Raw genomic sequence first — 21,118 nt, forward strand, 5'->3', positions numbered from 1 at the left:
GGCCCGGGGCCGGGTCTCCCCACAGGCCCCGCCTACTGACCCGGAACTCGTCGCCGGCGGGTCACGGGACGAAGCCCCTCCTGCCGCGCCTGCGCGACGGGCCCCGGAGGCCGGCGGAGTCTGCGGAACCGGGAAGATGGCGCTGGACGGCCCCGAGCAGGTTGCGGGCGGCGGGGCGGCGGGCCCGGGCGGGGTGCGGGCGGCGGGGCGGCGGGGCGGCGGGGCGGCGGGCCCGGGAGGGGTGCGGGCGGCGGGCGGGCTGCTCGGGCCCCGCCCAGGAGCCCGTCTGCTGTGTCAGCGCAGCCCCCGCGGCCTCGGCCGGGCGCCTGGAGCGCGCGGGACCTGGGTTCGAGCCCCGGCCCCGCCTGCAGGGGAAGCCGGGCTGCCAGCCGCTGTCCTTCCGTCGCTCGACCTGCGCGCTGGCCGGAGACGCCCAGGGACGCTCCGGGGCTCGAACCCGGGTCCTGGCGCACCGGGGCCTCCAGCGCGTTCGCGGCCGGGACCCTGACCGAGCGGGGCCTGTCCGCAGATGGAGCTGGAGGAGGGCAAGGCCGGCAGCGGGCTCCGCCAGTACTACCTGTCCAAGATCGAGGAGCTGCAGGTGAGCCGCTCGGGCTTGAACCCGGGTCCGCGGGGAGGCCGAGCCGGCCGAGAGACGCCTGTCCGCCGGGCCCGAACCTGCGGCCCGAGACGCCTTTCTGCGGGCCCGGAGCCCGAGCCGGAGCCGAGCCGTAGGCGGGTTTGCGGGGCGGCCGAGTGAGGGGCCTTAAGGGCGGGTGGGGCGAAGCGCGAGGACCCCGGTTCGAGCCCCCGGCTCCCCACCCGCAGGGGAGTCGCTTCCCAGGCGGTGCAGCAGGTCTGCAGGTGTCTGTCTGTCTCTCTCTCCCTCTCTCTGTCTTCCCCTCCTCCTCTGCATTTCCCTCTGTCCTATCCAACAACAACGACATCCATCATAAGTACAACAACAATAAAAAAAAAAAAAGGGCAACAGAAGGGAAAATAAATACTCAAAAGAAAAATTATAAATAAAGAAAATCACGCTCTAGGAGAAAAAGGGCAGCGCGCTGGGTGACGGGTCCCCGCGGTGCTGGGCCTTGTGCTGGCGGCAGGGATGCGCTGCTCAGTCAGGGCGGCCTCAGCCCTGCTTCCCGCTCCTGCCGCCGAGCGAGGCTTGGGCCCCGGGCCTTCGCACAGGTGTGCGCCACCGCATGCTCGTCCTCTTTGGAGACAAGCTGCCCACTGTCCGCCAGGTGCACCTGGATGTGCGAGCCTGACCAGGTGTGCCACCACCTGGCCGTTACCTCTTCCTGTGGAGCTGGGGCCCTGTGCCTGCACTCTCTCCTTTACAGCCGCTGTTTTTTTTTTTTTTTTTTCTTGGCTTTCAGGTTATCGCTGGGGCCGGTGCCTGCACTATGAATCCACCGCTCCTGGAGGCTATTTTTTCCCCATTTTGTTGCCATTGTTGTGCTTATCGTTGTTGGGTAGGACAGAGAGAAATGGAGAGGGGGAGAGAAAGACAGACACCTGCAGACCTGCTTCACCACCTGTGAAGCGACTCCCCTGCAGGTGGGGAGCCGGGGGGGGGGGGGGGGGGCACAAACCAGGATCTTTGCGCCTTGCACCACCTGCGCTTAACCCGCAGCGCTACCGCCTCACTCCCGAGCCACTTTCATTTTTTCTTCCAGACTACTGCCCGGCTCTAGCGCATGATGGGAAGAGGGGCTAAACCTGTGCCTGATCTAGGCGCCTCGGGCAGGAAAGTCTCTCATGTGACCGTCGTGCTCTCCTCCGCTCCCTGCTTTCTCCCTTTCTCCCCTGCAGCTGGTCGTGAACGATAAGAGCCAGAATCTCAGGCGGCTACAGGCGCAGAGAAACGAGCTCAATGCGAAAGGTGAGGAGCAGTCTGAGGCCTGGTTGTCCCCGTCCGTCTCATTGTCTGTGTTCGAGGCGCCGCCCTTGTGTACACCTGGGTGCGTCATCTCCCCCCGGCCCCGTGGAGACGGGACTTTACTTTAAGGTGGGACGTGGCTCGTGGGCTGTGCTGACCCGTGTGTCTGTCTCCCACCAGTCCGCCTGCTGAGGGAGGAGCTGCAGCTGTTACAGGAGCAGGGCTCCTATGTGGGAGAAGTGGTCCGGGCCATGGATAAGAAGAAAGTGCTGGTGAAGGTAGAGCAGCCCTGCGCCGGCATGTGGCTCTGTCTGCTGGGACCCGGCGGCCCTTGTTGTCTCTTCCTTTGCTCTTGAGGTGACCTTGCGTACCTTTAGAGTAGACTGTGCCCCCAGAGCCCTCACATACACCCCGTTTCCTCAGGTGCACCCTGAGGGCAAGTTCGTCGTGGATGTGGACAAGAACATTGACATCAACGATGTAAGAGCGGTGGGGGCGGGTTGGGGAAGACGGGGGGACCCTCTCGGGACCACTTCCCGGAACTCTCCCCGCACCCAGGTGACACCCAACTGCCGGGTCGCCCTAAGAAACGACAGCTACACCCTGCATAAGATCCTGCCCAACAAGGTCGACCCACTGGTGTCTCTGATGATGGTGGAGAAGGTGCCAGACTCCACGTACGAGATGATCGGCGGGCTGGACAAGCAGATCAAGGAGATTAAGGAAGTGATCGAGCTGCCTGTCAAGCACCCTGAGCTGTTTGAGGCCCTGGGCATCGCGCAGCCCAAGGTGAGGAGGGTTCCTGGAAGGGCCAACCTGTGGGGGTCCTCGGCTCAGAACTGGCAGGCGGGACAGACAGAAGCAGTGAGCTCAAGAGTCAGCAGTGCTCCTCCTGTGAAGCAAGGGCCGGCTTTCTGCTCTGACTTTGCTGTTCCCTAGGGGGTGCTGCTGTATGGACCCCCAGGCACCGGGAAGACCCTGTTGGCCCGGGCTGTAGCCCATCACACGGACTGCACCTTTATCCGCGTGTCTGGCTCTGAGCTGGTACAGAAGTTCATCGGGGAAGGTAACTGGCGTGGAGACGGCGTGCGGGGACAGAGGGGAGCTCCTAAGCCCCGTGACGCCAGCTGGGTCTGTGCAGGAGCAAGAATGGTGAGGGAGCTGTTCGTCATGGCGCGAGAGCACGCACCCTCCATCATCTTCATGGACGAGATCGACTCTATCGGCTCCTCCCGGCTGGAGGGCGGCTCTGGGGGCGACAGTGAGGTGCAGCGGACCATGCTGGAGCTGCTCAACCAGCTGGACGGCTTCGAGGCCACCAAGAACATCAAGGTTGCGGGGCAGCTGAGGGCGGCTATGTGGGGGGGGGGGGGAGCGTGCCCAGGAGCTGACAGCCGAGCCCACGGGCCCCACCCCTCCAGGTCATCATGGCTACTAACAGGATCGACATCTTGGACTCGGCGCTGCTTCGCCCAGGCCGCATTGACAGGAAAATTGAGTTTCCGCCCCCCAACGAGGAGGTTTGTGCAGCAGGTCTGGGGTGGCCCCAGCTCTGCAGACAGGCTGCGGGGCTGGAGCGTTTCCCTCCCACCGCTAGGCTCGACTAGACATTCTGAAGATCCACTCTCGGAAAATGAACCTGACCCGGGGGATCAACCTGAGGAAGATCGCCGAGCTCATGCCGGGTGCATCAGGAGCGGAAGTGAAGGTGCGTGGAGTGCCCAGGGGTGGGGCGGAGCCGGGAAGCTCTGGGTTCGAGGGCACAGCAACAGCCTGCCTGCCTTCCTCCGCCCAGGGCGTGTGCACCGAAGCCGGCATGTACGCGCTGCGGGAACGGCGAGTCCACGTCACGCAGGAGGACTTTGAGATGGCGGTTGCCAAGGTGCGGGCGACCTCCCTGTCTTTGCTGACTGGGGGCTGGGGGAGGGTGCCCGCCCACCCAGTTTCTAACGTCACTATTTCCCTGCAGGTCATGCAGAAGGACAGTGAGAAAAACATGTCCATCAAGAAGCTGTGGAAGTGAAGCGGTGTGCCTGGCCGGATCCCTCCAGTAAAGTTCTGCAGTGTAAACTCTCGGACTTGTGTCTGAGTGAGCCGCGTGTTCAGTGACCAGGTCAGGGTACACCAATAAACAAAAGAATTTATTTGGAACCTGATGCCCTCGGCCCACCTTCCTTCCCAAGCTCCAGAGGGAACAACAGTCTCCCCCCCTCCCCCCGTGCACTCACACCACGGCTAGAAAAAGAATCCAAGCACCCAAGGGCTCTCTGGCATCCTGGGAGATGATGGCGGCCCTAGCCGCTTGCATAGATTGGAAGAGTCCCTGAAAACCCTAACTTACCCCTGTACAAAAAAAAAGTGGCTCCCACATAGAAAGCCTGCCCCCAGTAGTGCAAATGCCCAGGGGAAAGGAAAGACCAGCGCAGCCTGGTCTCCGAGGAATGGCGTAAAACTTTGGTTTTGAAGGGCAGGAAGAACCAAGCCGAGCCCCTCTTCCTTGCCCAGCTCCCCTTGCTCCAAGGGGGCCTGTAAACAGGCAAAGCCAGCGGCCTCTGGTTCTGAATCAAGTCCAAGCATAGCCTCCAGCAGCCCTACTGGGCCTGCCCACGGGAGCAGGGAGGCCTCTGCTGTGAAGCCAGTTAAAGCCCGTATCCTAGAGAAGGCTTGAGGGCCAAGCAACAAGAACCCCTATCACTACACTATGACACTAAAGCTGGGGACACAGCTGAGGGTGGCAGGAGACACCCCTCGCCCCATCCTTATCCTACGTGTCTGGCCCCAGAAGGTGGTCCCATTCAGGCTGAGGAAGGGGAGGAGGGGTGGGGGTAACTGAGCGGTTAGGTGAGGCGGATTCCCAGCACCTGTTCCAGTTCCTGCCTTCGCTGTTGCACCTGGAGAAAGGAGAGACGGGTGTGTTACAAGAAGTCTGGGCTTCTGCACAAAAGCACAAGACGGCAAACAGAACAGAGCCTCACCTTGGCGAAGATATGCCTCCCTACTGCTTCCTGGGCCCAGGGCTGGTGGTAGAAAGCAGCTCGGCGCTCCTCTTCAGGATTCCCGATCACATCAGTGATGATCTGCAGGGAGCCAGGGAAAGCTTTAGCACAATTCCCACCTGGAACCCGTGGTGAGGCTAGGAGATCACCCCAAGCTGGGGGGCTCCCTTGGGTACTGAGCCAGGGCTGCTGCACTGCAGGAAGTTTCGGTGCCGTCTCTGCCTTTCTCTCTTCTTTCTTTCTCTCTTTGGAGTGGCAAAGCCCCACAGATGACAGAGGTAAAGAAACCACCCAAGTCAGCCTGGAGCCACCAGAGCCACGGACCACACCTTCAGGTCTCGGCGCTGGGAGCGAAGCCACTCCTGAATGAAGTCCTGGGGGTCGGTGCTAAAGCTGAGCATGAAATCCCGCTGGGTCTTCAGCTGGTTGATGGACTCGATGGTCTCGTGGATCTGGGAAAAGTGCGTCAGCCTGCCCACACCCCAGGGGAAGTCCCTGCCTGCCACCCACGAGGCAGGGCTCCCACCTTGACGTCAAGGGAAGCGATCTCCTGCTGGTTGGTGGTGGAGGCCAGGAAGCTGCTCATCTGGGCTTTGAGGGGGTCGTCCACCTCCACGTCGATGTCGTAGCAGGCTGTCTTCTTCTGGTCATCAGGGTCCACGCTGTGGGGGCCAGAGGGGAGGCTCCCAGCTGCTGGCACCCCACAGCCCGGGGGCCACACATACTGCTGCTCCCCGTCTCAGAAGTGGCCAAAGGTGGGAATCGGGCAGTAGCGCAGCTGCTTAAGCTTTAAGTGCACGTGGTGCAAAGCGCAAGGACCGGCAGAAGGATCCCGGTTCGAGCCCCCGGCTCCCCGTCTGTAGGGGAGTCGCTTCACAAGCAGGTGTCTGTCTTTCTCTCCCCGTCTTCCCCTCCTCCATTTCTCTCTGTCCTATCCAACAACGACAACAATGACAACAAAAAGCAACAAGGGCAACAAAAGGGAATAAATTAAGAGAAGTGGCCAAAGGTAAACGCTTTCAGGTGACCCTCCCCTACCTAATGACATGGTTGATGACAATGGGGTCTGGGTGCTGCAGCAGCCCGGCCAGCTTCATGGGGATCTCAGAGAAGCGGAGTCGGCCACAACTGAAGATCTGCAGGGTACCAGTGAGGGCTTGGTGCTGCCCCAGGGCAGGGGGAGTGAGGACTGCCAGGGCTGGCGGTGTGGGCAGGGCCGGCCTCCCGACTCACCTGGCGGAAGTAGCGATTGCAGTTGATGTACTCTCGCTCGTGCCCGTCCTGCAGCTGGTTGTGTTTGATGTAGAGCCACAGGGCCTGCATGATGGCAGCCCGGGTCTGTGTGTGCACCCCCAGAAGCCTCGCCAGTCTCGGGTCCAGTTTGTACTGGGGAGGCTAGGGCGGACACGAGGAGTCAGGAGGTTCTTGAGAGGAAAGCAGAAGACTGGGCAGACAGGACAGGTCCCAGAAGGGCCCGTGGCCCCAGTCACCTGGTGGTCCAGCATGAGCAGGAGGGTGCACTTCACATTAAGGTCCCCGGGCCTTTTCACCTGGAAGCCATCTGTCTCCTGGGTGGTGGGCATCCGGTGCCACTGGCAGGGAGACGGGAGCGGAGCTTGTCAGGTGTGAGCAAGCAGGCCTGCTCGGCCCAGGGACCAGGGTTGCTGCCTACCCGCGCATCTGCCTGTGTCTCCAAGGCTCCGTGTACACTCACCTCCACCAGGTGGTTGTCTGGCCCATACAGTTCCTTGTCGAGCTCAATGACCAGGCTCTTAAAGAAGGAAGAAAACTTTCTCTTCTGTTTGCTAGGCTGGGGGAGGAGACAGGTATTCACAGGAGTGACCGCTGAACTCTTTACAAATCTGAACCATGCTAATCCCTCAGCAAGTAACACTACAGCCCTGGAGCTACCGGCACTGAGGACTTCTGAGCCCCGAAGAGAAAGCAGGGACAGGTAGACTGGAGATAGGTAGCGGGCTTTGTGTAAAACTGCTTGCGACCGTAACGGACTCGATTAGCAACGGGCACTCCAGGGGGCAGGCAGTGTCGCATCTGGCAGAGTGCACGTTCCCGTGTGCAAGGACGCAGGTGCAAACGCCCCACACCCCGTCCCCACCTGTGAAGCAGCACTGTGGGAGTCTCCCTCTGTCTCCCCTTCCATATAGACTCCGACTGTCTCTAGCCGATGAACAAAGAAGGGAACTGTATCCCGAACACTGTGATGTCCTCTCCAGACAAACCATCGTACTAGCTACAAGCAACAAGCACCACCAGCCTGAACCCTGCAGAGACCGGCGAGCTCCTCCCCCAACTCACATCATCCAGCAGTTTTCCCTCCACGCGGAGTTCCCAGGAAGCCACTTTGTCCCCTGCCGGGGCTCCCCCAGGGGCGCCTGTGCTTACAGTGTTGTCACCTTCTGTCTTGCTGGGGCTGAATGTGTTCGAAATATAGATCCGCAGCTTGCGCTTTTGCTGGAGAGAGGAAGACAGCCTGTGAGAAATCGGCCGACTCTGGGAAAGAGAGCTCCCGCCTCCCCAGGAGCCCGCTCTCCATGCTGAGTCAAAGAGGAGTCGGTTCTGGTCTCCAGGAACTCTCAACGTTACGGGGCACACGTGAACAGTTCTAAGGAACATGGGGCTGTCGGGTGAAGCCTCTGGCCTACACTGAAGTGAAACTCAAGGCATCGGCTCACTGGAAAGCCTTTATCAGCCAGCAGACTTCAGCGCTGTTGTTTAAGGGGGAGGGGAGCTCTATGGGTGAGGAGACGCTAGGACTGCTGGCCCCACCGGCAGATTCTATTTTACACCAGGACCCAGGATCCTCACACACACAGGCAGCCTGGGAAGCCGCAGTGGGCGGAGCTCTGAAGTATAAGGTCCTGAGCTGGGTCCCTGGCATAGCATGTGCCTGAGTGATGATCTGGTTTGGCCCCTCTCATAAACAAACCTTTAGCAAAATAAATACATGAAGGGTGGGGGAAGATAGCATAATGGCTATGCAAAGAGACTCTCATGCCTAAGGCTCCAAAGTTCCAGGTTCAATTCCCTGCACCACCATAAACCAAAGGTAAGCCAGTGCTCTGGTAAAATAATAGTAAATAGTAAAAATACAAGAAAAAATGCCTTAAGACCATTACTATCGCTATGAAGTATTATGCTGCTTTCTCTCATTTAAGTTTCCTTATAAACATGTTTGCCTGCAGCAGGGAAGGGGAGGCCGTGGCAGAGTCCAGGACTTGCGAGCACTGCATGTACCACAGTGATACTCTGGGTCTCATTAGTGACTTGATTTTACCAGAGCACTGCTCAGCTCTGGCTTACAGTGGTGCTGGGGGTTGAACTTGGGACCTAACCAATGTTTTTTTATCTGTTTATGCTGGGGGGTGTGGTGGGGAGGGGAGGAGGAGCCTGCTAACAGTAAATGGAGTCCATGCCAGTGATGGCTGTACCCTATCGGTTGCAAAGTCCTGCTGTCGCCCAACAGAGACTCCCTGTCCCCTGGAAGCCAGGCCTAGAAGGCTGAGCAGCGAGCGGGTGGGGTGGGGGCTGGGCCGCACGCACCGTCAGAGGCTTTTTGATGGCCTCCTGGATTTCCATCCGCTTGCGAGCAATGGTCTGGTCTAGCTTCCGCTCAAAAGCCAGGAGATCCATGTAGGCCTGAGACTCTGGGACAAGCTCCCGAATCTGGAGGAGGAAAGGGGAACTCCGGCTCTTTCCGCCCCTGCTGGGACCGGAGCGAGGAGGGCTGAGGCGCTCCGTCCCGAGCTGCTGGGCCTCTCCCAACAGACTTACTCGCTGAGGTAGAACCTTGTCTGCCATCTTCCTCCTCTTTAGCCTGGGGAGGACAGAAGCCCACTAAGAGGTGGTGGTCTACAGGAACCCCCCCCCCCGCCCCTCCAGTCCTCAGGACCCTCCAAGAGAGCCAGGTATCTGCCTCTGGTGCCACGTGAGCTGTGTAGGTAGCAGTCGGGATGGGAGGGTCTTACCCGCGACGCTGAGCTGGCATTGGGGGCTGGGCCTGGGGCACCAGCAGGCGCTTGCGGAATGGGTCCATCATGGTGGGCGGCATGCCGGGTCGAAGCGGCGTGGTTGCGCTGAACGGGGAGCCCGCGGGGGGCCCCACCTGCAGGCTGGCCATGGGCATCCGACTCCCAGGCGACATGCCAGGCCTCTGGGAAAAGTGAGCCAAGGTGGGTGCATAGGTGCGTGGCAGGGCTCTGCGGGGCCCACAGCCCATCCCCTCCATCCTGCTGTTGGCCTGGCCGAAGGGCAGGAACAAAGAGGAGCTCGCTTGCTCGGAGAGCAGAAGTGCAACCACACCTGCCCCACCCCTTCAACGGCCTGGCAGCAGCTGGCAGATGAGGCCTCCAGCGCCCAGGGCGTGGGCGGAGACTCCTGCCCGCAGAGGAAGGGCCTGGGGGAGTTCTGCCACCTTGCCAACCCCTGCTCCCTGGGGACCGGTGAGCTCAGAGGCCCCGAGGCCCTCAGGTGACGCCTCTCTCCTTGCCCTAGCGGCACGGGAGCGGTGGCACCGCCAGACGGGTGGAGTGTGCCAGGAGCCCAGCACCTGTTCCTGTGGACAACGGCAGCCCTAGGGACTGGCCGGCCGGCCCAGGTGAGCAAGTCCCAGTAGGATGGCCCGGAGCCCGTCCCAGCTGGTGGGGGCAGCCCCTTGGCCAGAAGACAAGCTGTGGCCCGGGGGGGGGGGGGGGGGGGCGTGGGGAAGAGAGCTGCCAGGCTGCCTGGCAGGCCCACACTGGAGGGTGGAGACAAAGCCATACGGGATGCAAGGGTCAGTCACGGGGGGCGAGGAATCGGGTGATGGCGATGCCCCTTTAGAGCCTGGGGGCTTCCCACTCCAGTGCAGGTGCCCCCTGGGCACGGCCTCGGCCTCCCCCCGTCTCATGGCTGCTGCCTGCAAGTCCTGTTTGGCAGCTCTGCCTTGAACACACTGTCCCTGGCAGCTTCACAGGGCTGGCCCCGGGGCCTGGTTATGCAACCGGCACCACCAGCCAGCCAGGCCGGGCCGGGTGGGGACTTGCGCCAAATCAGAGGACCCCTCGGCCCCCGCCCCTGCCCCCCAAGCCCTGCAGTGTGAGGGCAGATTCTCCCCCCGCGTCTTCAGCTAGCACTGAACCCAGCTCTCAGCAGAGGGTCAGATTCCTGCCCAAATGCAGAGATGAGGGAAGCATGGCCCAGAGCCAGAAGGGGAGTGGAGGAGAGAGAGCGCTTGGGCAAGAAGGGGTAACTGTGGGGGCTGCTGGGAGCAGAGTTCTGCCGTAAATATCTCTTTATTAAGAAGAGATTCATCTCAGCTACTGAAAGGCAAAAGCCGGCCTGTTGCTCAGCCGTAATGAACCATGGCCAAAGATTACAGAAAAGACAGAAAGCTCAGTGTGGTCGAAGGCCAGACAGACTGGAGTTCATCCCACCCGGCGCTGAAGCTGAAGGCTGCAGCAACGCAAGGAGTGGGGCCTGCAGGGGGCCCTGGAGCCCCCACAGAACTACTTGCTGGGGAGCTTACAAAGCCCCTCAGCACCATGCGACCTACCGGGCGGCTGTCCTGGCCAGGATGCTCCAAAACAAGGAGGCACAGGCAGGGTCTGGGGGAGGCTCCTGACTTCCCAGGGCACAGCCCCATCGCCCAGGGCTCGAGGCTTCTCCCCCATGAGAAAGGGGCCCAGGGGGACACTGCTGACAGTCCAGCAAGTCCCAGCCTAGTCTCGCCAACCCACACCTAAGCTTTGAGACACAAGACTACCTCCTCCTATTAAAAGTAACAATAGTATTGTAAAGTGCCGACTTCAGAGTAAAAGTAAGAATAATGCTAAAGTTAAAAATGATAGGGAAAAGAAAGAATAGCTCCCCACCTCCAGGGGAAGCAGGGCTGCAGGGGTCTCTCTGTCGCGCTCCCTATCTCCCCTCCTCCTCTCAATTTCTGGCTGTCTCTATCCAATAAATAAATAAAGATAATTTTAAAAATCTTTTTAAAAACTTAATAAAAAGAAGAGAGCAGACCAGAACTCTCAAGCTCTCTAGCTTCCTGCCTGCAGCAGAGCTCACAGGCCTCCTCAGGCTCCCCGCAGCCCAGCACCTGCCCACTCTAAGCCTCACTCTCCACCGCCCAGGGCAGCAGGGGCTGGGCTGGGCTGATGTGCCCAAGAGTAGCTCAGCCTGACCTCTAAGTTGGGTGCTCCTGGCAGCTGGACCCGAGGGGCTGGGGGAGGTGAACAGAATCCTCCACGAGGATAAATATTCTGAGCTCTCGAGTGAAACAAGCAATCTGTGAGAGGTGTGTGTGTGTGTGTGTGTGCGCTTTTTTATAGCTCCTTAATCGACTGTGATCCACAATTAGAACCAGCAGGAAGGTGGGGGTCACCATTTCTCCTCCTTCATTAAGCGCCTGATTAGTTTAAGTCCTCAGCTCCTTGCTCCCCCATCTCACTGCCTGGACCCTAGTACCCTTTGTTTCTCAGGAAACTGGACTTGAAAAAGGCCCAGCAGAATTCTCCCTGAACTTAGTCACAGCCGTTGACTTCTCTGCTCCAAGCCCAGCCACCTCCAGCCCCCCAGCTGAGGCTCAGAGCCTCCCCCACCTGCCCACAAATGCCCAGTCAGCTCAAGCCACCCAAGGCCACCCCTACAGACAGACTGCTGCAAGCCCGTGCCCCACTCCCACAGGCTGCCAAGCAGACTGGAGAGCCCATCTCTTGGGTTCTGCCCAGGTTACAGGCCACAAGGAGGCCCCGGACCAGCTCTTGGCTGGCTGGACCAAAGGCTGGAATGAGATGAGGCAGCTCTCAGCATCACTCGGGCTCATGAATCACCAAGCTGAGAACAAGATGGGGAAATGGACTGCAGCTGGGGTTCTTGGACCAGATTGCTGTCCGTCAACATGCAAACCATTAGTTTTCTTTGGAAGAAGGAGGGGAGGAGGAAGGAGAAGGGACAATCACTCTCCCAAGCTCGACATCTCTTTAGAAAGCGAGGGCCAGGGCCAGGCGGTGGCGCACCTGGTTGAGTGCACATGTTATCATATACAAGGACCCAGGTTCAAGCCCCCAGTCCCCAACTGCAGAGGGAAGGCTTCACCAGTGGGGGAAATAGTGTTACAGGTGTGTCTCTCCCTCTTTATCTCCCCCTTCCCTCTCAATTTCTGCCTTATCAAATAAAAAAAAAAAATTATGGGAAAATGGCCACTGAGAGCAGTGGATTCACTGTGCAGGCATCAAGCCTCAGTGATAACCCTAGTGGCAATAAAAAAGGGGGGGGGAGAGAAAAAATAAAAGAAAGGAAAAGGAGGAGGGTGGGGACAGATAGCATAATGGTTATGCAAACAGACTCTCATGCCTGAGGCACAGAGGTCCCAGGTTCAATCCCCTGCACCACCATAAGCCAGAGTGCCCAGGGGTCCTGGTTGGCTATGTGCACCCTGACTCTTGAGGGCTCATTTCTGAGCCTTGATCTGGGGACATGAGGGAGGAGTGAAGAAGCCCTAGCTCTCATTTTTTGCTATAAGCTGGTGCCAAATGCTGGTGCACATGGGGTGGGATGTGGCAACTTTAGAAGCTACAGGCCAAATGAAAACAGAGAGGAGACAGGGAAAAAGAATGGAGACCAGTGGTCCGGGAGGTGGCGCAGTGAAAGCTTTGGTCTCTCAAGCATGAGGTCCCGAGTTCGATCCCCGGCAGCACATGTGCCAGAGTCTGTTTCTTTCTCTCTCCTCCTGTCTTTTTCATAAATAAATAAAATCCTAAAAAAAAAAAAGAAAGAAAGAAAAAAAAAAGAATGGAGACCATTCCCAGGCATTCTGGGAAGCCCGGAGCCATGGGCTGGCGGACTAGGACTACCGAGCCCCACCAGGAAGATGAGGCTGACCCCGAGGACTGAGTCTGCATCTCAGTGGCCTCTGAAGCTGCAACCTGAGAAGCTCTTGTCCATGCCAACCCCCAAGGGCTCAGGACAGAAGCCTTTGAAGCAGCCCTCCAGACTCCTCCAGCTCCAAACCAGAGGGGCTCCGTGGAGCCTCTCTGCTTCTCCAGACTAATCAACTCTGGGACACCAGGCAGGAAGCCAAGAAGAGAATCTGCCCAGAATGAGCTGGGCCTTCCTTCCTCCTCCGTCTGGCCACCACTCCGGCTCCAGCCAGGAGTCCTCCCTGCCGGGCTGCTGGGCCAGACCCAGGGGCGGGCTGCCCCGCACAGGCTTGCTGCCTTGCCCCACCCTCACCTCCCTGTCCCCGGGGAACCAGGCCCTCCTTCTCCCTCGCTCTGTGGCAGCTGGAAGCCATCTCAGACACTCCAACAGGCCAGTTGCCGGCTGGAAGTAACAGCAAACGGATCCAGACAAACGCCAAGTGCCGCGGTGATGCTGTGTTCACAGTGCAGCCGCTTCCCCAAACTTTCTCACACTTCCCCAGACCCCCGCCCTCGGCCAGGGCCGCATCTCTCAAGACCCCAGACCCCCGTCCACTTTCCCAGGGCCGCACTTCCCCAGACCCCCGTCCACTTCCCCAGGCCCCAGGCCCCCGTCCACTTCCCCAGACCCCCGTCCACTTCCCCAGACCCCCGTCCACTTCCCCAGACCCCCGCCCACTTCCCCAGACCCCCGTCCACTTCCCCAGACCCCCGTCCACTTCCCCAGACCCCCGCCCACTTCCCCAGACCCCCGTCCACTTCCCCAGACCCCCGTCCACTTCCCCAGACCCCCGCCCACTTCCCCAGACCCCCGTCCACTTCCCCAGACCCCCGTCCACTTCCCAGACCCCCGTCCACTTCCCAGACCCCCGCCCACTTCCCCAGACCCCCGCCCACTTCCCCAGACCCCCGTTCACTTCCCAGACACCCGCCCACTTCCCCAGACCCCCGCCCACTTCCCCAGACCCCCGTCCACTTCCCCAGACCCCCGCCCACTTCCCCAGACCCCCGTCCACTTCCCAGACCCCCGCCCACTTCCCCAGACCCCCGTCCACTTCCCCAGACCCCCGCCCACTTCCCCAGACCCCCGTCCACTTCCCAGACACCCGCCCACTTCCCCAGACCCCCGTCCACTTCCCCAGACCCCCGTCCACTTCCCCAGACACCCGCCCACTTCCCCAGACCCCCGTCCACTTCCCCAGACACCCGCCCACTTCCCCAGACCCCCGTCCACTTCCCAGACCCCCGTCCACTTCCCAGACACCCGCCCACTTCCCCAGACCCCCGCCCACTTCCCCAGACCCCCGTCCACTTCCCCAGACCCCCGTCCACTTCCCCAGACCCCCGCCCACTTCCCCAGACCCCCGTCCACTTCCCCAGACCCCCGCCCACTTCCCCAGACCCCCGTCCTCCCCCAGGGCTGCACTTCCCCAGACCCCCGCCCACGGCCGCACTTCTCACCCCCCGCCCAGCCAAAACTCCAGCTCGCGGTCTCTCAAGCCCCCGCCCTAAGCAAAAGCCCCAGACCCGTCCGGGGACCCCCAGCCCCTCTCCGCTCCACCGCCGCGGCCCGCCCTCACCTGGTACTGCGCCGCCGGACCCGCGGGGCCCATGGAGCGGAAGGCGGCGGCCCCGGGTCCCCCCACAGCTCCCGCGGGCCCCGGGCCCCTGAGCGCCGGCCCGGGCATCATGCCGGGGCCCCCGGGCGGAGGCGCCGCTCCCAGGGCCGCGGCCACCGCGCTGCCACCAGGGCTGAGCGGGGGCAGCGGGAAGCCGCCCGCGCCGCGGCCCGACATGGCTCCGTCCCGTCCGGCGAGGCGCGATCCGCACTCCGGGCTCCGCGTGGACTCCGCTCCGGGACTTTTCCGTCTAAGTTCCGGGTTCCGCGCCTGGTGGATCCGGCTTCCGGGACTTCCAAAGCCAAGTTCGCGAGTCTCTCACCGAGCAGCTGCGGCCCACGGCCGACCTCGATCCCGGTCCTGTGCGGGGAAACTCCGGATCCGGGATCAGCTGCGCGCCCCCAGCCGCCCCGGGCCCGCGGAGGCCGCGCCGCCAGGACCGTGAAGCCGAGGCCGCAGATGCCCGCTCCGCCCAGCCCCGCGAGCGCCAGGCCCCGCCCACGCCCGGCGGCCCAATGAGAGGCGGCCTCCTGGGGCCACGCCCCTAACCGCGCCGGCGCCGGCCACGCCCACAGACGCAACCCAATGGTAGCAGGCCGCATGAAGCCCCGCCCCTCAGGCCCCGCCTCTAACCGGCGGCTCCAGAGCCCCGCCCACACCGCCGGGTCGGCCCTCTGCCGGTGGGGCGGGGGCGGGGGCGGAAGTACCGCGCCGAAACTCCTCGGCTGAGGTCAGAGGCCGAAGGTCAAGTAAGACGCTTGGGGATGGAGCGCCTGCCGCGCGCACCCAGAGTAGTTTCGCCTCTGCTTCCCACTCTCATCCCAGTGCAGAGCTGCTCTCCGAGGCGGGCAGCCGCCAGCTTGACTTTTTTTTTTTTTTTGCCTCCAGGGCTATCGCTGGGGCTCGGTGCCTGTATTGCGAATCCACTGCTTTAAAAAAATGTTTCAAAATACTTTGACGAGGGAGTCAGGCAGTAGCGCAGCGGGTTAAGCGCAGGTGGCGCAAAGCGCAAGGACCGGTGTAAGGATCCCGGTTCGAGCCCCCGGCTCCCCACCTGCAGGGGAGTCGCTTCACCGGCGGTGAAGCAGGTCTGCAGGTGTCTGTCTTTCTCTCCCCAACTCTGTCTTCCCCTCCTCTCTCCATTTCTCTCTGTGCTATCCAGCAACGACGACAGCAATAACAACAACCAACAATAATAGCAATGATAAACAAGAGGGGCAACAAAAAGGAATAAAAGTCACACACACACACAGACAAAAGAAATCATTTCTGCACATTTGTACTTTTCTGCTGTCTTTGCTGATAAATCCTGCCACTCTGCCTTCCTGCCTCTTAATGTTCTCACAGTCACTGCTCCTTTTTCTTGCTAAAATTGGGTGAGTGGGACCCGGTGGTGGCGCACCTGGCTGAGTGCACATGTGCTGACCAGGACAAACAGCTAAAACCAACTTAACCATTAGCTTCAATTTTTTTTTTTTGGGGGGGGACATCTCTGGGGCTCCACCACTCTGATTTTTTTTTCCAGACATAGATCACAACACCAAAACTCCCCTCAGTGTAGTTGGGGCTGGGGTCAAAGCTGGGCTGTGCACATGGCAAAGTAGCGCACTATCCTAGAGCTCTTTTCAGCTGTTTTGCTGGCTCCCATAAGGAGAACCTGGGCTTGGGCCAGGTGGTGGTGCACCTGGTTAAACGCACAGGTACTAAGCACAAGGACCCGTGCAAGGATCTGGGTTCCTTGAAGAACTGACATTGCTGCGGTGAGCGCTTTCCTCTTTCACATGTGTTTACTCCGCAGCCCTAAGCCAGCACTGCGCTCTCTCCCGCGCACTGGCCCGCGGGTCCCACCCCCAGCTCCCAGGCGCCAGCCCTTCCTCGCACCCTGTAGGTCTCAGCCAACCGTCACTGGGGTCCTGCCGTGACGTCACGGGTCTCTAGGTAGATCGGGAGACTCCGTGAGGCTGCCCTTCCTCGCACCCCGTTGGTCTCAGCCAACCGTCACTGGGGTCCTGCCGTGACGTCACGGGTCTCTAGGTAGATCGGGAGACTCCTCCGGCCGGAAGTGCCCTTGCGCGTGCCCTCGAGGCGGCGCCAACGGCTGGAGGGCCGAGGCAGGCGGCACGGGCGTCGAGGCGCGGCGAGGACTCCTGCTCTGATCGGCCGGGGCGGCGTCCCTCCGCCTGCCCGCCCGCGGTTCCCGCAGCCGCCGCCCGACGTGAAGGCAGCGGCAGAGGTCATAGCCACGCCGCGGTGTGTGCGGGGCTCGAACTGCGGACGCGAGGTGGCGGCCGGCGTGGGGCGGCCCGCGCGCTTAGGACCGAGCGGCTTCGCTTGCTGGTGGTCGCTCGGCTCGCTGCGGTCGGCGCCTGCCCCGCGCATCCACTGCGCCTGGGGGCCATTTCCCCTTTTGTTGCCCTGTTGTTGTCGTTATTATTATTGTTGTCATTGCTGTTGTTGGACAGGACAGAGAAGGGGAGAGAAAGACAGACACCTGCAGACCTGCTGCACCGCCCGTGAAGCGACTCCCCTGCAGGTGGGGAGCCGGGGGCTCGAACCGGGATCCTCACGCCGGTCCCTGCGCTTTGCACCACGTGCGCTTACCCGCCGCGCCCCGCCCGGCAGCACTGTCCTCTAACGTCAGTGCCCCGTAGATTTCCTGTTGGCAGAGACAGAGACGCAGGGAGGAAGGAGGTAGAGGCCCCCGCAGCCCCTGAAGCTCCCGGGCAGGTGGGGCCGCGGCTCGAACCCGGGCTCAGCCGTGCGCCTCCCCCCAGGCTTTTCCCGCTCTCCTGTCGGGGTCCTGGTCCTGGTCCTGGTCCTGGTCCTGGTCCTGGTCGGGCCACCCTCTGGCCGGAGTTGCTCCCCCGCCTGCCTCTCCTGTGGGCAGGGCTCTGGGCTCTGGTGAGTTGGCTTGCTTTCCTCTTTTTTTTCCTTCTTTCTTCTTTCTTTTTTCCTTCCTTCCTTCCTTCCTTCCTTCCTTCCTTCCTTCCTTCCTTTCTTTCTACCAGAGCCCTGCTCAGCTCTGGCTTATGGCAGTGGTGCAGGGGGGATTGAACCTGGGACTGCGGAACCTCAGGCATGAGAGTGTTTGCATAACCGTTATGTGTTTGCATAGCCGAGCAACTACTAAAGCAGTATGATGAGTCGGGCGACCCAGATGTGGCCGACCATCTCATTGCCTCCCTGGATGCAGCACACCAAGCCCGCCGGCAACAACTCACGGAAAGTCTGAACTTCACCCACTCAAGTAGGAAGGCCTGGAAGCTTCTTCACAGACTGGGTGCCGGTAGCCAACCCCCTCCCGTCTCCCATCCTTCCGTATCTCCAAACTCAGTGGCCAGTCACCTAACTCAAGTTGGACGTGCTAAGATCGACCCAGTCTGGAAAAGAGAAATTTCCCATGAGTGGTTATCCCACTTCCGGTTATCTGGTCCATCTCCAAAACTCTCTCCCTTTACTCTGTCCAAAGAAAGACCCAACGCTGGCCGCCAGCTATAGACCAATTTCTCTCCTCTCCGTGTGTTACAAACTCCTTGAGAGGCTGCTTCTGTCACGTATTTCTCATCTTACAGAGAAATTCCTATCACCCGCCCAAGCTGGTTTCCGCCCAGGAAGATGTACCTGCGAACAAGCCCTGGCCTTCTCAACTTACATTGAAAATGGATTCCAGAAGAATTTAAAGACGGGTGCTGTCTTTGTCGATCTCACAGCAGCCTATGACACGGTCTGGCACCGTGGTCTCCTAGTCAAGATCTCAAGATGCCTGCCTCCATGGGTGGCCAACACTATATCGTTTCTTCTCCAAAACAGAAGATTCCGGGTGCATCTGGGTGACAAGTCTAGCAGATGGAGACCTGTCTCAAGTGGCCTCCCCCAGGGCTCTGTTCTGGCTCCTACGCTATTTAATATTTACATCAATGACCTCCCAGAAACTTCTTCAAGGAAGTTCATCTACGCCGATGACATCTGCTGTGCAACTCAGGCATCCAAGTTCGACATCCTTGAGGAAACACTCACAAAAGACATATCTCTGATATCTGATGACTGTAAAAAATGGTGACTAATCCCTAGCACTGCAAAAACGGTATCATCTGTTTTCCATCTACACCATGCTTCCGCCTCGCGTGAGCTTAATGTGCAGCTTGACGATATGAGAATCCGGCATGAAGCCCAGCCAGTCTATCTTGGCGTTACTCTCGATAGCACCCTGTCATTTCACGAACATCTCATAAAATCTGCAGCAAAGGTGGGCGCGAGGAATCACATCATTGCAAGACTGGCCAGCTCCTCATGGGGCGCGAGCGCTTCCACACTACGATCATCCTCTCTGGCATTATGCTATTCCACTGCAGAATACTGTGCCCCAGGATGGTTCCGTAGCCCCCATGTCCACTTGGTCGATTCCAAATTATATTCCTCCATGAGGATCATTTCTGGAACCATCCGTTCCACCCCGGTTCCATGGCTGCCAGTTCTTAGCAACATCGCCCCACCAGATGTTCGTCGGGATGCGGCATCATCTAAGTTCATTTCCCACGTCTACGCTCGACCGGACCTGCCAATATACGCGGATATCTTCGCCCACCCTGTCCAACGCTTGACGTCTCGTCACCCAATCTGGTCCCCTACGCCTACACTGAACTTCTCTGTTCCAGTCTCTTGGAAACAGAGTTGGCAGTCAGCTGAGGTCAAGAACAAACACCTCATCACAGACCCCTGCGAGCGTCAACCCGGCTTTGACCTAGCACGTTACGATTGGGCCCTCCTCAATCGCTATCGAACAGGCCATGGCCGGTGCGCCGCTATGTTCCATCGCTGGGGAGCCAGAGACGACCCGAACTGCCCCTGTGGCTCCAGACAGACTATGACCCACATAGTCAACGACTGCCACCTCTCCAGATTCAAAGGAGGTCTCGAAACTTTACATCAGGCTCAACCTGACGCTGTTGACTGGCTACGGAAGAAGGGCAAATGCTAGAAGAAGAAACCGTTATGCTATCCACCCCACCTTTTTTTTTTTCTTTTTTAATGGCACCGGCCTTAAAAGTCTTCATGGAGGGAGTCGGGCGGTAGCGCAGCGGGTTACCCGCATGTGGTGCAAAGCGCAAAGGACCGGCATAAGGATCGGGGTTCGAGCCCCCAGCTCCCCACCTGTAGGGGCGTCGCTTCACAGGCGGTGAAGCAGGTCTGCAGGTGTCTGTCTTTCTCTCCCCCTGTCTGTCTTCTCCTCCTCTCTTCATGTCTCTCCTATCCAACAACGACGACATCAGTAACAACAACAATAAGTACAAGGGCAACAAAACGGGAAAAGCTTTGGTGACCTGCTGGGCTGAGCTGCAGGGCCTCACGGTGCCCGTCACGCCAGGGACGCTCAGCAGCGGCACGGCCACGCTGTCCCCAGGCCAACACTGTCACAGGGCTGGCAGAGGGGACAGGCCAAGTGTGTCTGTGAGAACCCCCAGCTCGCCAACCTCCACAGGAGCGCCACAGCCCACAGTGTCTGGCCTCCCCTTGCCGCCCACCAGGGTCCCCAGACCCGTCCCAGGCCACAGTCCAGGCCTAAACTCAGGCAGGCCCAGCCTTTCACTGGGGACAGGTGTGCAGCGCCCGCACAAGAGTTTGGGAAGACTGATGCCGGTGGTTTCCCTGTAGGTTGCTGCTAGCTCGCTCCTGGCCCGGGCTTCAGTCTGCGCGCTGAGCGCCCTGCTAGCTCGCTCCTTGACCCGGGCGCACGGCTTCAGTCTGCGCGCTCGGCGCCCTGTTTGCTCGCTCCTTGGCCTGGGCGCATGGCTTCAGTCTGCGCGCTCGGCGCCCTGCTAGCTCGCTCCTGGCCTGGGCGCAGGACTTCACTCTGTGAGCTGAGCGCCCTGTGAAGACAAGGACCGCGTGGCCAGGAGGCGGAGCAGTGGGCAAAGCAAGGTGACCCACTGTGACAGTGCCGGCTTTGCAGTGCTGCAGCTCGGGTTCAAGCCCAGCGGTGCTGTAGATTCTGTCTCTCTCCCTCTATCTTTTGTCTTTTTCTGTCTGAAAGTGTCACTTTGAGCAGTGAAGCACTGGCAATGCCAAAAAAGAATGAAGGTATTTGGCGTAGAGTGGGAGTAGATAATTTATAGTAAGTGAGGGCTGACAGAGTGGGACAAGGTCAGTCAAGAAATCTTAGAGGAAATTAGCTCGAGTAGGCTGTTTAAAGAAATACTTGGTTTGGATGGATGGGAAAAAGAGAAGTAGGTGCTTAAAACTCAGACTGACTCAAAGTAATAGCCAGAGTTTGCTGATGGACGTGGAGGTAAAGCAGAAAGGTCTCAGGCTGGGGAGACAGCGTCATGATCCTGCAGAAGACTCGGCTGAGCCTCCAGGGTTCCAGGCCCAGTCCCCAGCACCCCCAAAAGCCAGAGCCGAGAAGTGCTCTGGTCTTTCTGTATTTTTCTCTCATTAAGGTAAATTTAAATTAGAAATAGAAAGAAAGAAGATTACTTTCAGGGTTATTACACAGAGGCCATTATAGACAGAGGCCTGATGAAACTACATTTCTTGCCTCCAGTCACTCAGTGCCAACACTATGAATTCACCACCTCTGACAGCCTTATTTTTGTTTCCTTTTCATTTGTATAGGACAGAGAGAAATTGAGACGGAAGGGGAAACAGAGAGGGGGAGAGAAAGACAGACACCTGCAGACCTGCTTCACCGCCTGTGAAGCG

The 21,118-nt window shown here is 59.7% G+C and overlaps 3 protein-coding genes across 8 annotated transcripts in view; 2 read left to right on the forward strand and 1 right to left on the reverse strand.

The window, feature by feature from the left end:
* The first annotated feature begins 19 nt into the window (after positions 1-19).
* PSMC5 (proteasome 26S subunit, ATPase 5) lies at positions 20-4,044 on the forward strand. The gene is made up of 12 exons (XM_060202580.1): positions 20-160; positions 530-601; positions 1,822-1,891; positions 2,069-2,166; positions 2,312-2,368; positions 2,447-2,677; positions 2,828-2,954; positions 3,030-3,220; positions 3,310-3,408; positions 3,486-3,596; positions 3,684-3,770; positions 3,858-4,044. Exons 1-12 carry the CDS (start codon positions 137-139, stop codon positions 3,909-3,911), a joined length of 1,221 nt encoding a protein of 406 aa, XP_060058563.1. The 5' UTR covers positions 20-136; the 3' UTR covers positions 3,912-4,044.
* SMARCD2 (SWI/SNF related, matrix associated, actin dependent regulator of chromatin, subfamily d, member 2) lies at positions 4,011-14,917 on the reverse strand. Of its 3 annotated transcripts, none has more exons than XM_060202575.1 (13): positions 14,742-14,917; positions 8,871-9,055; positions 8,677-8,719; positions 8,446-8,568; positions 7,201-7,356; positions 6,599-6,694; positions 6,375-6,476; positions 6,118-6,279; positions 5,923-6,020; positions 5,411-5,546; positions 5,214-5,336; positions 4,864-4,965; positions 4,011-4,779 (listed from the first exon to the last, which is right to left on the reverse strand). In XM_060202575.1, the coding sequence occupies exons 2-13, from the start codon at positions 9,044-9,046 to the stop codon at positions 4,726-4,728; spliced, it is 1,371 nt and encodes a 456-aa protein (XP_060058558.1). In that variant the 5' UTR covers positions 9,047-9,055; positions 14,742-14,917; the 3' UTR covers positions 4,011-4,725. The 3 variants fall into 3 exon arrangements, with proteins under 3 accessions (XP_060058558.1, XP_007527731.1, XP_060058557.1); XM_007527669.3 differs by having other exon boundaries at positions 14,381-14,882; XM_060202574.1 differs by having other exon boundaries at positions 8,871-9,142; positions 14,381-14,882.
* The window catches only part of LOC103117599 (intercellular adhesion molecule 5-like), a 22,723-nt gene continuing 10,860 nt past the window's right edge, over positions 9,256-21,118 (forward strand). For 2 of the 4 annotated variants that reach the window (XM_007527689.2, XM_060202577.1), the window contains exon 1: positions 9,256-9,499. The gene's annotated coding sequence lies outside the window, so the exon portion shown is untranslated. Of the gene's footprint in view, positions 9,500-16,596; positions 16,670-21,118 lie in introns of those variants that run through there. The other 2 variants (XM_060202576.1, XM_060202578.1) reach the window with 2 other exon arrangements.

Source organism: Erinaceus europaeus, chromosome 12 (assembly GCF_950295315.1).
Source record: "Erinaceus europaeus chromosome 12, mEriEur2.1, whole genome shotgun sequence".
Taxonomy (NCBI): Eukaryota; Metazoa; Chordata; class Mammalia; order Eulipotyphla; family Erinaceidae; genus Erinaceus; species Erinaceus europaeus.

Excerpts from the sequence above, each read along its gene's own strand:
- SMARCD2 (XM_060202574.1), bottom strand. The coding sequence starts at position 14,596 with ATGTCGGGCCGCGGCGCGGGCGGCTTCCCGCTGCCCCCGCTCAGCCCT. Across the intron at positions 7,357-8,445 it reads CCATCAAAAAGCCTCTGACG|CAAAAGCGCAAGCTGCGGAT; the intron begins GTGCGTGCGGCC and ends TCCTCTCTCCAG. Across the intron at positions 6,280-6,374 it reads TGCTCATGCTGGACCACCAG|CCTCCCCAGTACAAACTGGA; the intron begins GTGACTGGGGCC and ends TGTCCGCCCTAG.
- PSMC5 (XM_060202580.1), top strand. The coding sequence starts at position 137 with ATGGCGCTGGACGGCCCCGAGCAG. Across the intron at positions 1,892-2,068 it reads AAACGAGCTCAATGCGAAAG|TCCGCCTGCTGAGGGAGGAG; the intron begins GTGAGGAGCAGT and ends GTCTCCCACCAG. Across the intron at positions 2,678-2,827 it reads TGGGCATCGCGCAGCCCAAG|GGGGTGCTGCTGTATGGACC; the intron begins GTGAGGAGGGTT and ends GCTGTTCCCTAG.